This window comes from Hemiscyllium ocellatum, chromosome 35 (assembly GCF_020745735.1).
Source record: "Hemiscyllium ocellatum isolate sHemOce1 chromosome 35, sHemOce1.pat.X.cur, whole genome shotgun sequence".
Taxonomy (NCBI): domain Eukaryota; kingdom Metazoa; phylum Chordata; class Chondrichthyes; order Orectolobiformes; family Hemiscylliidae; genus Hemiscyllium; species Hemiscyllium ocellatum.
The window spans coordinates 36,848,946-36,863,590 of NC_083435.1; the positions used below are offsets into that span (position 1 = coordinate 36,848,946).

A 14,645-nucleotide genomic window follows, 5' to 3' on the forward strand; every position below is an offset into this window, starting at 1 on the left:
AAAGTGAGATAGGTGCCTGATGATGATGGGGATGGAAGATTATCGGGGATATACAGGAATGTCGAGCAGAGGTTAAAATCAGACCAACCTGATCTCATTGAATGGTGGAGCAAGTGCAAAGGGCTGAGTGGCCTCCTCTTCCTTCTTCCATGCTCAGAGCTATTCCATTCACTAATCGTTCCTGGTTTCTGAATTACATTGGAATTCTGCCAGCTGCAATGCTGAAATTCAGACCCGTGTTCCTGAGCATTAACCAGGGCCTGTGGGTGACCATTCAGTCAGGGTCTGGGTATATCTGCCTCCTCCTCTATCTGTTGGTTTTCTGTTTGTCCACCAGCAATTACAACTGGATGTGATGGGAGTTTAGATTTGATCTGTTGGTTATGGGATCACTTAGCTCTGTCTCAAGCTGTTTAGTGTGTCAGTTCTCCTGCATCATTGCCTCCCCAGGTTGACACCTCCCACCTGTGTATTCCTGGTGTTTCTCATGGCAAGCCCTCTTACATTGCTCAGTAAACCAGGGTTATTACTCTGGTCCAGGGGGGCCATGAGCTCACAGATTGTGGTTGTGTATGGTTCAGCTGCTGCTATTGGCTCACACCTCCTCAGGGAGCCCAGGTTGAAGTTGTCAGATTTGCTAGAAGACTATTCCATTCAGCATGTTGGCTGTGCCATATGACATGATGGAGGGTATCGTCAATATGAAGGTGGATACAACACAGACCATCAATTGATCCTGCACAAACTGTCAACGGATAAAACATATTTCATATTCTCCCAGCAGCAACATTTTACACCATGTGTGGTGTTGATACCATGATGACTTGGTTGTGAATCTGTCCTTTATCTTTCACGCTGCATTCTCTGTCTTGGTATAACATTAATCTTGCTCTGACCAAGGAGCTGCTTCTTTTCATTTCATATTTTAAACAACTTACCGTCCTGTCCTTTCCTATTACAGTCTTGGGTCTGAACGTGATTGGCAATCTGACTCAGGGACAGGACATGGGCCGTATGACATGTTGCTCCTGGTGTGATTGACTGATCGATTAATTGTCCCTGTACCAAGGTAGAGTGAAAAGCTTCGTTTATGAGCATTACAAGGAGAAAGCGAGGACTGCAGATGCTGGAGATCAGAGGCGAGAGTGTCGTGCTGGAAAAGTACAGCAGGTCAGGCAGCATCCGAGGAGCAGGAAAATCGACATTTTGGGCATAAGCCCTTCATCAGGAATGAGCATTACCAACAGATCACAGTAAGCAAGGATGAATAGATGAAAAAAGACTGAGATCGAGGTGTACAGGTTACATTACACAGGACGTGCCCGAAGTGAGAGTGAACGTGAGCAAGGTCAGCATTATTGGAGGCGAAGGCATCCATTCCTCAGTCTGATAACGGCTGGGAAGAAGCTGTTCTTAAACCTGCTGGTGCATGGTTCAGGCTTCAGCATGTTCTGCGGAATGGAAGAGGTTGTAGGAGAACATTGCCAGAGTTGGGGGGAGGAGGGTCTTTGATGATGTAGGCGAAAGTGAGTACTGCAGATGCTGGAGATTAGAGTCAAGATCAGCGTGGGATTGGAAAAACACAGCAGGTCAGGCAGCATCCGAGGAGCAGGAAAATCGACATTTTGGGCAAAAGCCCCCACTAGGAATGAAGGGCTGATGAAGGGCTTTTGCCCAGAATATTGATTTTCCTGCTCCTCGGATGCTGCCTGACCTGCTGTGCTTTTCCAGCATTACTCTAATCTTGACTATTTGATGATGCAGACAGCCTTTCCACCACAGCGAGCCGTGTAAATGGTGTCCATGGATGGAAGGTTGGCTTCCATGATGGCCTGGGCTGTGTACACCACCTTCAGTAGTTTCCTGCAGTCCTGGGCAGTGCAGTGCCACAGCAGGCCGTTATGCACCCGGACAGTATGTTCTCAATGGTTTGTGAAAGTCTAAGCTCTGGTTTGAGTTTATATGACTCTGTGTGACAGATATCAAGCTGCGATCTTCAATTACTGGTGAGACTGGATTGGATCGTGCGGAACAATGAGTCACAGACATACAGAGGGGAAACTACAGGCAGCTCGGGACTGTGCTTTCCGATTGGGTGATGACCGATCTGACTGTCTGAACTCAGATAACAATCCAACTAACTGTAGATCAATACACACTATTAGATCATATGATCCACACCATATGATACTTTATTAATCTCTGTAAAATCAATGTGATCCACTCCAAGTGATTCTGTGTATTTGTCATTGATGAATGTTGGGACAGGTAAAGCATAAATATAACACATGGAAACGATCTGAGCTGATCTGCATTGTGTCTATTTTTCTCCTTTCTCATTCACCATGTTCATGTCCATATTAATATATTCTGACTTGTTCTTTCTGCAGGGATTGAGGGTGGAGCTAACATTGGTAATGGTCAGGACCGGACACGATTGAGAGAAGGAAAGGCAGTTCCTTCCAACACAGAGAATGACTGTGGAGAAGGAGGTTCGAGTGAACCAAGTGAGGAGGGTTTAATACAAACAGAGAATCAGCCAAAGACACTGGCTGTGAAATGTCTCAGAGAATGTACATTAACAGCCAGCGGGAACCCTCCCATTTACACACTGCCCTTACAGAAGAAGGTACTTGATGAGGCTGGACACCTTGTAAAATGCTCCTTTGGAAAACCCACTGGAAAACACAGTGTGAGGACAATCATGGTTCTTGGAGCAACAGGAGCAGGAAAAACAACCCTCATCAATGGGATGGTCAACTACATCCTGGGTGTGGGATGGGAGGACAACTTCAGATACAAATTAATTGATGAAGGGACAGGAAGATCCCAGGCTGAAAGTCAGACATCATCAATCACTGCCTATGAACTGCACCATCGAGTAGGATTCCAGATTGATTACTCTCTCACTATCATCGACACTCCAGGATTCGGAGATACCAGGGGGATAACCCGAGATAAATTGCTCACTGATCAGATCCGAGAGTTCTTCACTTCCCCAGATGGTGTTGATCAGATCGATGCCGTGTGTTTTGTTGCTCGGGCCTCTTTGGCTCGTCTGACCCATACACAGAAATATGTCTTTGATTCAATTCTTTCCATTTTTGGTAAAGATATTGCAGAGAACATCACACGGGGCGGCACGGTGGCACAGTGGTTAGCACTGCTGCCTCACAGCGCCTGTAGACCCGGGTTCAATTCCCGACTCAGGCGACTGACTGTGTGGAGTTTGCACGTTCTCCCCGTGTCTGCGTGGGTTTCCTCCGGGTGCTCCGGTTTCCTCCCACAGTCACAAAGATGTGCGGGTCAGGTGAATTGGCCAAGCTAAATTGCCCGTAGTGTTAGGTAAGGGGTAAATGTAGGGGTATGGGTGGGTTGCGCTTCGACGGGTCGGTGTGGACTTGTTGGGCCGAAGGGCCTGTTTCCACACTGTAAGTCTAATCTAATCTGAATCCTGGTGACATTCACAGATGTTCAGGTTCCCCCTGTTCTGGAGGCCATCAATGTTGCTAAGATACCGTGTCCCAAAGATAAAAAAGGTTTCCCAGTTCACTTCAAGTTCAACAATTCAGCCATATTTGCTCAAAGACCAGCTCCTGGTAACTCTGTCAACAAGAGGGGCCCTGATGGTAGCAGTGAGGAGGAGGAAGATAGCGATATCTTTGATGCAATGTTCTGGAAGATGGGATCAAACAGTATGAGGAAATTTTTTTCAGCTCTGAGCAAAATGGAAACAAAGAGCTTACGTTTGACGAAGGAGGTCCTGAGGGAGCGTCAGCAACTGGAGGCTGCGATAGAGGGATTACAGCCACAAATCCAAATGGGTTTGACCAAACTGGAGGAGATCAGGAAGACACACGAAGCTTTGAACCAACACCAGCTCAATCTGGATGCAAATAAAGATTTTGAGTATGAGGTTGATGTCCAAGTTCCAGTCCAGGTCAATATCCCTGAATGGGGTAAGTATGCAACCAACTGTCAGGCATGTCAGTTCACCTGTCACTATCCCTGTCGTGTTCCTTTTGATGTTTTTCAAATGCTATGTAAGGCAATGAGCTGGAGAGGATACTGCACAGTCTGTCCAAATAAGTGTGCCTCATCTGTTCATTCACATCAAAAGTACAGATTTGTTTGTGAAGCCAGAAAGAAGATTAGAACACACACAGAGCTGAAGGAAAAGTATGAGAAGGCGTCTGGTGAAAAGATGAAACAGCAGAAGGTGATGGAGGAGCTTCAGCAGGAATTCAGGAACGTTCAGGGTGTGGTGTTAAAGCAGATTGAAAAATCATTTCAGTGCATTTTAAAAACTGAGGAAATAGCTCTTAGACCAAACGCATTATCAACCTCAGAATACATTGGTCTGCTGATTCAATCTGAGAAAGAGGAAGTGAAGCCCGGGTTCCTGGAGAGAATCCAGTTACTGAATGAAATCAAACAACAGGCTGAGAAAATGGAACAAGGGTTAGATTAGCTACAGCATGGAAACAGACCTCTTCAGCCCAACAAGTGCACACTGACCCTCTGAAGAGTCACACCGCCCCAGACCCATTTCTCTACATATACCCCTGCCTAATGCATCTAACACTATGGGCAATTTCGCATGGCCAATTCACCTGACCAGCACATCTTTGGGTTTGAGGAAACCCACGCAGGTGCAGGGAGAATGTGCAAACTTCACACAGACAGCTACCTGAGGTGGGAATCAAACCCAGGTCCCTGGGGCTGTGAGGCAGCAGTGCTAACCACTCAGCCACTGTGCCACCAATATTGGCAAACAGCTGTAAAGGCAAAGCAGTAGATTGAAGGAACGGTCTGTGGGAAATATTGAAAGGGAAGTGTTCTGACATGCTCAATTGGTCAACACCTCCGAAACATTTTACAACTTAGGTGGATTAAATGAAGGTAATAATGAAACATCTACTTAACAAATGATATAATTCAATTGTTTCAAATACCTGAAAAAATAGCCCTCACTGTTAATAAAATAATTCCTCTCCAAAAACATTTCTCAATTCCTCTTCATGGATTCGAACCAACTCCATCCAGCTGTAACCAAAATGGGAGCAGTTATTGCCTCACTTCATATCGACTTTTATCACTGAGTTCCTCGCCCCAGTTATTCCCCGTGTGGAGAGTGAGATATTCACTGGCAGATCTCCTGTAACATTGTGACAGTCAATCCTGGTTTGAAAATGCTCCCGTTAATAACATTGGAACATAAGCAATACCAGCAGGAGGAGAACATAAAGACCATTGAATCTTTTTCATGATTAAGTGTGATCATGACTGACCTTCAGCTTTATTTCAGTTTTGCTGTTCACACCCTAAATATCTCTATCTCAATCTGAAATATATTCACTGATATGTCATCCTCTGTGTTTGAGATTCTCACAGATTCACAATGTTTTGAGTGAAAAAGTTAATGATGATTGCTCTCCTAAATGATTGTGCTCAGATCCTGAAACTGTATCCCCGTGTTCTAGATTTCCTGTACAATGGAAACAATGTCCAATGTAAGTGCATTCAAAATGTTGTATTTCCCTGTGGGTTTTTACTGCTTGGAGTGGGACCCCAGTGGCCAGAGTGTGGTTGCCATCTTGACAGCTTTCGTTGCAGGTTTAAGTTCATCTTGGTGGGTGGGTGGGTGATGGTCTAGTGACACCAGTGCATCCTGACTCTTAGCTGCAGAATCAGTGATCTTTCTTACTGAACAGCACTTGGGGGAAACACTGAGGGTGACAAGAATGTATTTTGGGTGGGTGACTGGGCAGCAGATCGAGCTGGGCATAGTCTACCAGTAGACTGGGACAACAGTAAGTAATGAGGTGAAAACATACACATCTTCCCTCATGGCTGAGAAAGATTGACGCATTGTGAAATCAAGGACTGAGTTGGATCGAAGAATCTGGATCCAGAAATAGATATTATGGTCTGCTTCACATTCACATCACTGAATCAAGGGGATTTTTATCTGTTAGAAGCAGACAGCTATCTACAAGCTATCTACCTACAGCTACCTACCACAGAAATATGTCTTTGATTCAATTCGTTCCAATTTCAGCAAAGATACTGCAGGCAGCATCTCTCTGGAATGCACATAAACAATATGGTGCTAGTTTTCATAGAATTTCACAAAATCCAAGCAGCATGGAAACAAAAAGTCCACACTGAACCTCTGAGGAGCATCTCACTCAGGCCCATCCCCCTACCCTTTCCCTGTGACCCTACATTTCCATACCTCTTGCACATAACCTATACAGCACTGACCATTATGGGCAATTTCGCATGGCCAGTCCACCTAACCTGCACATCTTTGCTCTATGCAAGTCCAAAGATGTGCCTCCAGGCGTTCCATTGTCATGTGACCAAGCCATGACATAAGCTGTGCAGGATTCACCTTACAATCAGTCAAATAAAACCACAGAAGAGACCAGACTGTCTCCTGTGGGCACATACCAACATCTCAATCCTAGTGACAGTCACAGATGGCCAGTTCTCCCAATGAGGAGGCATCTATGTTGCTGACTGTCCAAAAGTTGAAAAAACATATTCCGCTTCACCTCAATTTCACTAATTGAGCCATATTTTTATCCAAAGAAACTCTGCTCACACCAGAAGCCCCAGTGACAACAAGTTTCAATGAAACCATTCCAGTTGTTAACTTGGAATGTAACAGTTACTGAACAGTCAGTAACAGTCCAGATGAAAGAAGATTGTCAGTTGATATTTGGAAAGAAAGTGAAACCCTTCCCTGAGACTTTTATAATGCATATTCTTTTCTGCACGGGTAGCATGGTGGCTCAGTGGTTAGAGTTGAAAAGTGTGTTGCTAGAAAAGCGCAGCAGGCCAGACAGCATCCGAGGAGCAAGAGAATCGACGTTTCGGGCATAAGCCCTTCTTCAGGAATGACGCTGGTGTGCCAAGCGGGCTGAGATAAAAGGTGGGGGGTGGGGAGCTGGGAATACGATAGGTGGAATGAGGTTAAGGTGAGGGTGAGGGTGATAGGCCGGAGAGGGGGTGGGGGCGGGGAGGTCGGGAAGAAGATTGCAGGTCAAGAGGGCGGTGCTGAATCCGGGGGTTGGGACTGAGATAAGGTGGATGGAGGGGAAATGAGAAAGCTGGAGAAATCTACATTCATCCCGTGTGTTTGGAGGGTTCCGAGGCGGAAGATGAGGCGCTCTTCCTCCAGCCGTCATGTTGCCATGGTCTGGCAATGGAGGAGGCCAAGGACCTGCATGTCCTTGGCGGAGTGGGAGGGGGAGTTAAAGTGTTAAGCCATGGGGCGGTTGGGTTGGTTGGTGTGGGTGTCCCAGAGGTGTTCCCTGAAACATTCCACAAGTAGGCAGCCTGTCTCCCCAATGTAGAGGAGACCACATCGGGTGCAGCAGATACAGTAAATGATGTGTGAGGAGGTGCAGGTGGATTTGTGACGGATATGGAAGAATCCCTTGGGGCCTTGGAGGGAAGTAAGGGGGGAGATGTGGGCGCAAGGTTTGCACTTCTTGCAGTTGCAGGGGAAGGTGCCGGGAGTAGAGGTTGGGTTGGTGGGGGGTGTGGGCCTGACGAGGGAGTCGCGGAGGGAGTGGTCTCTCCAGAACGCTGATAGGGGTGCGGAGAGAAATATATCTATGGTAGTGAGGTCTATTTGGAGGTGGTGGAAATGATGGTGGATGATACAATGTATCCTGAGGTTGGTAGGGTGGAAGGTGAGAACCAGTGGGGTTCTGTCCTGGTGGCGATTGGAGGGGTGGGGTTCAAGGGTGGAAGAGCAGGAAGTGGAGGAGATGAGGTGGAGAGCATCGTTGACCACATTGGAGAGGAAATTGTGGTCTTTGAAGAAGAAGGCCATTTGGGCTGTTCAGTAGTAGAATTGGTCCTCCTGGGAGCAGATGCAGAGGATGCGAAGGAATTGGGAATATGGGATGGCGTTTTTACAGGGGGCAGTGTGGGAAGAGGTGTAATCTTGGTAGCTGTGGGAGTCGGTTGGTTTGTAGTAAATGTCTGTTGAGCAGGCTGAGACAATGGGTCGGCCGGGGCAGTCGGATTTTTGGATTTTGGGCAGGAGGTAGAAACGGGTGGTGCAGAGTTGTGGGACTATAAGATTGGAGGTGATTTTACCGTTTCCCCTAACACTACAGGCAATTTAGCCTCACCAATTCAATTAGCCTGCATATTTTTGGATTGTGGGAGGAAACTGGAGCACTCGGAAGAAACCCACGCAGACACGGGGAGAATGTGCAAACTCCACACAGAGAGTTACCTGAGGCGGGAATTGAACCCTGGTCTCTGGTGCTGGGAGGCAGCAGTGCTAACCACTGTGCCACCATGCCACCCACAAAGGTTATGGATGGTCTGAGAGTGGTTGGCACTGCTACCTCACAGTACCAGGGACCCAGGTTTGATTCCAGCCTCCGGTGACTGGCTGTGTGGAGTTTGTATAATCTCCCTGTGTCTGCATGTGTTTCCTCCTACAATCCAAAAGATGTGCAGGTCAGGTGAATTGACCATGCTACATTGCCCATTGTTTTACGTGATTCGTCAGGGGTAAATAGAGGGGAATGGGTCTGGGTGGGTTACTCTTCAGAGGGTCGGTGTGGACTTGTTGGGCTGAAGAGTCTGTTTCCATACTATTGGGAATCTAATATTAATCATTGTATCACTTAGATACCTCATTGTGGAGATTTGGCTTTTTGCAGCTGGTTTTATGTCAGCCTTGAGGGGTGTGGATCATAGTGACCACAAGGTACATTTTGGGTTTTGCTTTTGTCTCTCAGCATTTCCCAGGGGTTGTTTTGATCATCTGTTCTATCTTTAGCTTAAGGAAATGATGTTGAATTCATACTGTTCAGTGAAACCCTTAAATATTCAGATTCTGAATTGGATGCCATTGGCTGATATTAATCTTTCAGAGATCCCTTGCTGAGCAAGTCAAACGTTGTATTGCTGAGATCATGGCTGTGAGCCTTGGGTCTTTTATCTAGCATATCAAAAGGGTAAACTTGTTGTAGTCATTGTGATGATGAGGTATGATTCTTGACAGTGTGTGAATGAATCAGCTTCCATAGTTTGCCATGGTCGGGATGGTGCCTCTGTAGCCATCAACCTGTCTTTCTGATATCTGCTTCTGTAGTCCTGACATAGATTGCATGGAGACACATTATTTTCAATGACTTTGTAGATTCCTGTCCAATACTCCAGTGGTTGACTCTGAGCTGCCAGTTCTCCATTCCTATGATCTTCCCATGTTTTCTGCTCAGTTCTTCCTGAATTGTTTTGGATGTGTTTATTCTGGATCTGGCCAGTGGGAAGATCATCTTCAACTGAGCTGTCATCTCTGACAGACCAGAGCAGCCATATTGTTGGCTGTGTTTGCTGTATCTGATTAGGCCATCCCTGGATCACTTGCAGGGAGAGCATCTATAACTCTTTGTCTTGGACAATCTCACCTCTAATCTCACTCAGTTTCAGAGCATAGTCGCTTTCACAAGGTGGTGAGTCATTCCACTTCGATCTTCTATCCTATGTTTCTCCTGTGGCAGTAACTGAGAACTGTGTGTGTGCCACCTGCATTTCTCTTCCTGGCTTGTATTTCAGATTGGAATTGTAACTCTGAGACCTCAAGAGTAATACCAGGCTTGTTGTCAGTATGTGCTTATAGATGTGCTCCATTTGCACTATAAACCTCCTTACATGGACATCAACAAAGAAATTCCCACATCCATAAACAACTGCCAAAGGTGCTCCTTTTGTATTGGCATATCTGACCTCAGTTGAAAATGGCGCTTTAGATGTTAATGGTTTGGTTGTTTTTTCCTCTTGTACCAGGGCACTCCCAGTCCTCTTGGTCAAAGCATCTATTTGCAAAGGTACATGGTTTTCTCTATTACAGGACGATTACAAACTTAATGACTGGTGTATTACCTTTTGGAGTTTATGGGAACTTCTGTCAGGTGGCTCTGACAAATAGGACATGACACCTATTTTAATCACCTCCCACAGGTTCACTGTGTGTGTGTGATATAAAGGAGCTCATGTATTTAATCAAGTCAAGGAAACTTCCCAACTCTCTCACCATTGATAATGCCTTTCAGAAATCTACTGAAGGCGATCTGCACTTTGCTTTAAACTTTGCAAATGTCTTGAAGAAATAATCAGCTTCTTCATTAATTTTGAGCTGTAGCGGTCTATTTATTGCTGTGTCAGTTTTGTTTTCCATTTCTGTACAATTCAAGATGCTTTCTGCCTGTCATTAATGTGGATTGATTTTCCAAATCAGTGTGGTGTTAATTTAATATAGTTTAGGCTTACTCACAGGCACTGACTGCCACCATACTGTGTATTCTGATGTCCTTCCGCCCCGCCCCCCCGCCCCCCCCCAAAGTTTACAAATAATCAACTCTTATACTTTTAAAGATGAGAAATTTTTGCAAATTATTTGGAATGCTGACTTGTTCAATACAATTGGTTTAGATTGGTTCTCTTACATTCCATAATAACGTTCCAGTGCAGCTGTGACTGTGACCCCCACAACTCTGACACAGATCAGTTAGTTTCCAGCTAGTTCATTCCTCGTCCTTTTCACAAAATCGAACAATAATTAGCACAACGACTGCCTGAGCAAAAGACAGAGGAGCTAAACATTACATTAACATTTGCATTCAACATTTCTTGCAAGTATGTATTATCATTTCATTAATTCATAATTTTTTTCTTCAACTGCTAAAAGTAAGGTTTAGATGTTGTTACCTCTTTTCAATTATTGACAATTTTGGGAAGATTATCTTCTTTGTTAAACTTAAAAGTCATTGCCACTACCTTTTCTCAGGTTTTATTCTGAATTGCTGGTGTAATTTTGTGTGGGGTTAGGGATATACAACAAACAGATGAGTGCATCGTGATTGACTTTGTTTGGATGGACTGTCCAATGAGATTTGCAACAATGTTTCTAAATCTGATGAAGAATTGTATTTCATCAAGTGATTTGCTTTGAAAATGTATAAACTTTCTTCAGCTATTATCTGCTTTTCAATAAAACAAATGATTTAATCCAGCTTGGTATCTTTTTTATGAACAACTAATTATGTGAACAAAGCTATGGATAGAGAGAGAGAGAGAGACTGAATGGGGTATGGGTGTCTAACCTTGACAAGAAATGTGTAATGTTACTATTACAGTATTAAGTGACTGATATGTGTTTACTCTGACACTTCCCTCCTGCTCAGCACCAAAGATCACTCCAGTAGTGACTCCCCAGTCTTTACAAGCCAGAGTGCGACTGTAAATCACTGATATCTGACAGTGAGGGCTGCCCCAGAGATTGAACAGAATCCCTGATTCTGAACTTCAGCATGTGATTGTCATTCCTGTCAAAACGGGAGAATGTAATCCAATCAGATTGGAGTCGGACTATAAACACTGAAGCAATTTCATTGGGAATCAGTTTTCATAAAGAAAACAAGGTACGTTTCTGATTTGCTTCCAGGAAACATTATTTCAACATTTCACCATGATTTTAAATCGGAAATTGAGGCTTATTATGGAATTTATGAAAATTTAAGATGTGCAAAGGGAAGAGGGAGGACACTGAATATATAGGACTGTGAAACACTGCCGTCTGGTTAATGAGAGGAGCTAGAGTTACTGTCTGTTCCTTTGCAACAAAGCAAAACAAAAGTATATTATTTGGGGCAGTATATATCAGAATGTGTCACAAACTACAAATTGTTACATGACATAATTCCTTAATATAGCTGGGGCGAGACCATATTCGCAAACTTAATTGAAAAGGGCTCTTCAATAAAACAGAAATTCGAAGACTACATTTCGTGTAATCCTTGACCACTGCAGTTTTGAAATACACTACATTTTTCATAAACCGTGAAACAAATCAATTGATCAATGACATCAACTTGTATTCAAACAAAGTGGACTTTATCCGTGAAAATCACACAAGGAGCTGTACAGAAGCATTTTGTAAAATACACTCAGAGAGTTAACTGCTGGCTGTTTCTCAAAAATTCTCTTTTCTATCCTTTTAACCTGAAACTGTTCCTTCTTGATCAAAGTGTCAGAAATCCCAGAGCATGTCCAGTTACATATCAGACAGACAGCTTCACAATGGGAGGGTGAGTTCACCATATCTTGCTGATAGATGTCACAAGTGCCACAGGGAAAGTGGATGTGATGAAGATTTGTGGACATTGTTTCACTCCTTATTCTTTTCATGATTTGATTCAACACACTGTGACTAGATTCACCAAACAGACATGTAACTCACAAACAAGGAACAAGAGTAGGCCACTCGGCCCTTCGTGCCTGCTCCACGGTTCATTAATATCGTGGCTGATTCGATTTTACTCTCAACTTTATTTTCCTGCATTTCTCTGGCAATTTTTCATCTCCTTGGTAATCAAGGTTCTATGGATCATTATTTAATGATTCTGTATCCATTCTTTTTGAGAAAGGGAATTCCAAAGACTCTTAATTCTCTGAGGAAAAAAAAGTTTCCTCATCTCTGTCTTCCATTAACGACCCCTTATTTTTAAACTATGATCCTTAGTTTTAGATTTTCTCACATGAAGAAACATCTTTTCAACATTCTTCCAGTTAAGTCCCTTCAGGAACTTAAATGTTTCAATTAAGCCACATCTGAGTCTAAATTCCGTAGGTTTCAGGCCTAACTTGCCCAGCCTTTTCTCTTAGTACAAACCACTCATTCTCAGTATAAGTCCAGTAAACCTTCTCTGAAGTGTTTCCAATGTATTAACATCCTTCTGTAAGCATGGTGATCTGGACTGAACACAACACCCCAGCTGTGGTCTCACCAATGCCCCATATAACTGATGCATAATACCCCGATTCCTGAATTCAATTCCTCTCACAATAAACCATAACATTCTCATGGCTTGAATACTTGCTGTGGCTGCATACAAACCTTCACAGGTGGAGGAATTTGTTGAAAACGCACATTTAGACCAGTTTAAACAGGTTCTTGGTTGGGGTATTACCGAGGAGAAGAGATGATATTTACCAGAGAATCATTCAGGTGAAGCTGTGACTCCAGAAACCTAAAGAGCTTTTGTAAACCAAAGCTATTTGTTCTTTTTTATGAAAATAACTTGCCTCTTGCCTTCAAGCTAAAGCTCAGAAACTAGCTGTCCACACAGCTCTGTGAGATGGTAACCCTATCCCAGCTTGACCGTAACTATTTATTATAATGTTACATGGCAATGTACTGCATTGGAGCACTCCATGAAGGGCAGAACTTCAGCTTGTAGTCTGAAATTAAATAGTTCCTTCCTGACTGCTCGACACTTACAGAGGAAGGAAGGTTCCTGTGTCACTTACCCCATTTCCTTGGACAGTGAGTTCCATTCTGTGTGGAAAGAATTCCTCCTGAATTTGTGATTGAAGTTATTGTTGAGGATGTTACAAATCCTCTGCTGATGCCCCGTAATGGGATGGGACAAGGATGCAATGAGGTCTCAAGGTGAAGTGAATGGACAGGACGATGAGGTAGGAGTGTCAAAAATGTGGGGCTCTCCACTGTGGGAGGTATAATCAAAAAGCTGAGAAGTGCTGACTTCCAAATGGACCTCGATGTCCTCTTCCCCAGGAATGTTAAAGTACACATGCAGGTCCAGCCAGGAATTAAACTGACAATGGGTAAGCTAGCATTTATTACAAGAGAAACTGAGTCCAGGAATAAAACAGTTTGGCTGCAGGGCTGCAAAACCTAAGTGAGACTGTACCTCTAGTGCTGGGTCTCCTATTGTTCTCCTCAGCTCAAAGGTACCAGCAGAAAGGTTCCAGAGGCAGCAGGATTATCTGACGAGGTAACAGTGAACAGAATTGGCCTGTGATGACTGAAAGTACAGATGATGGAGATGTTAAATTGAAATGAGGCACAAAGCACTCTTCTGGGGCTCTGCAGGCTGCACACAGGAAGGATATCTACCAGGTCATGGAATTATAACATCGAGCATTACAGCATGGAAAGAAAACCTTTGACCAATCGCACACCCACTGATCGTTGAGCATGTATCTGCGCTAACCCCCTTCCATGGATTGCCATTTTATTCTGGTGGAAAGGTTTGACTGCTCCATTGCTGTTGAGAATGATGCCATTCTGAGTTCTCATCTCCTGGCAGGGTCACCCATGATGGGAAGGTTGGAGAGAAGGTCACTGTGTCTACATCATCCAAGGCCTCACCAACAAGAAGAGGGAAGCTCTCCATGCCTGGAAATACAACATCTCCAGCGAAGCAAAGAGGAGAACACAACAAACAGCTCAGGTGGAGTTCCAAAGAAGGATGAGAGAAATCAAGAATTAATGGTGGCTGAGAAAGCTGGCGAGCTGCCACTCCTTGCTGACAAGCATGACTCCTAGAGTTTCTTCCATGCCACCAAGGTTATACTTGAACCAACAGCCTTGGCCGGAAACGGTGTAAAGCGAGGGTGGAAACATTTTGAGAGCCAGAGAAAACATCAGCCTCTGAAGGAGAGAACACTTCAAAGAACTCTAAGCTGTGGAACAATCATCAATGAGGACATGTTTGAGGAAACTCTCCAACTCCCTATCAAAGCTGCTCTTGAACTCCTACCAAGTGTGGCAGAAGTTGATGTCACCATTCAACACATGAAGA

At 44.2% G+C, this 14,645-nt stretch overlaps 1 protein-coding gene across 1 annotated transcript; it reads left to right on the forward strand.

Moving 5' to 3' along the window:
* Positions 1 to 1,901: 1,901 nt before the first annotated feature.
* On the forward strand, positions 1,902 to 14,389 carry LOC132832633 (uncharacterized). The gene is made up of 6 exons (XM_060850714.1): positions 1,902 to 1,914; positions 2,391 to 3,131; positions 3,450 to 3,592; positions 3,641 to 3,959; positions 5,484 to 5,513; positions 14,151 to 14,389. The coding sequence occupies exons 1-6, from the start codon at positions 1,902 to 1,904 to the stop codon at positions 14,387 to 14,389; spliced, it is 1,485 nt and encodes a 494-aa protein (XP_060706697.1).
* The last annotated feature ends 256 nt before the right edge of the window (positions 14,390 to 14,645 follow it).

What these genes read in the sequence shown, in the direction of transcription:
- LOC132832633 (XM_060850714.1), top strand. An exon ending in CCATATTTGCTCAAAGACCA is followed by an intron (nt 3,593 to 3,640) that starts GCTCCTGGTAAC and finishes GGTAGCAGTGAG; the next exon opens with GAGGAGGAAGATAGCGATAT. An exon ending in CAATGGAAACAATGTCCAAT is followed by an intron (nt 5,514 to 14,150) that starts GTAAGTGCATTC and finishes ATCTCCTGGCAG; the next exon opens with GGTCACCCATGATGGGAAGG.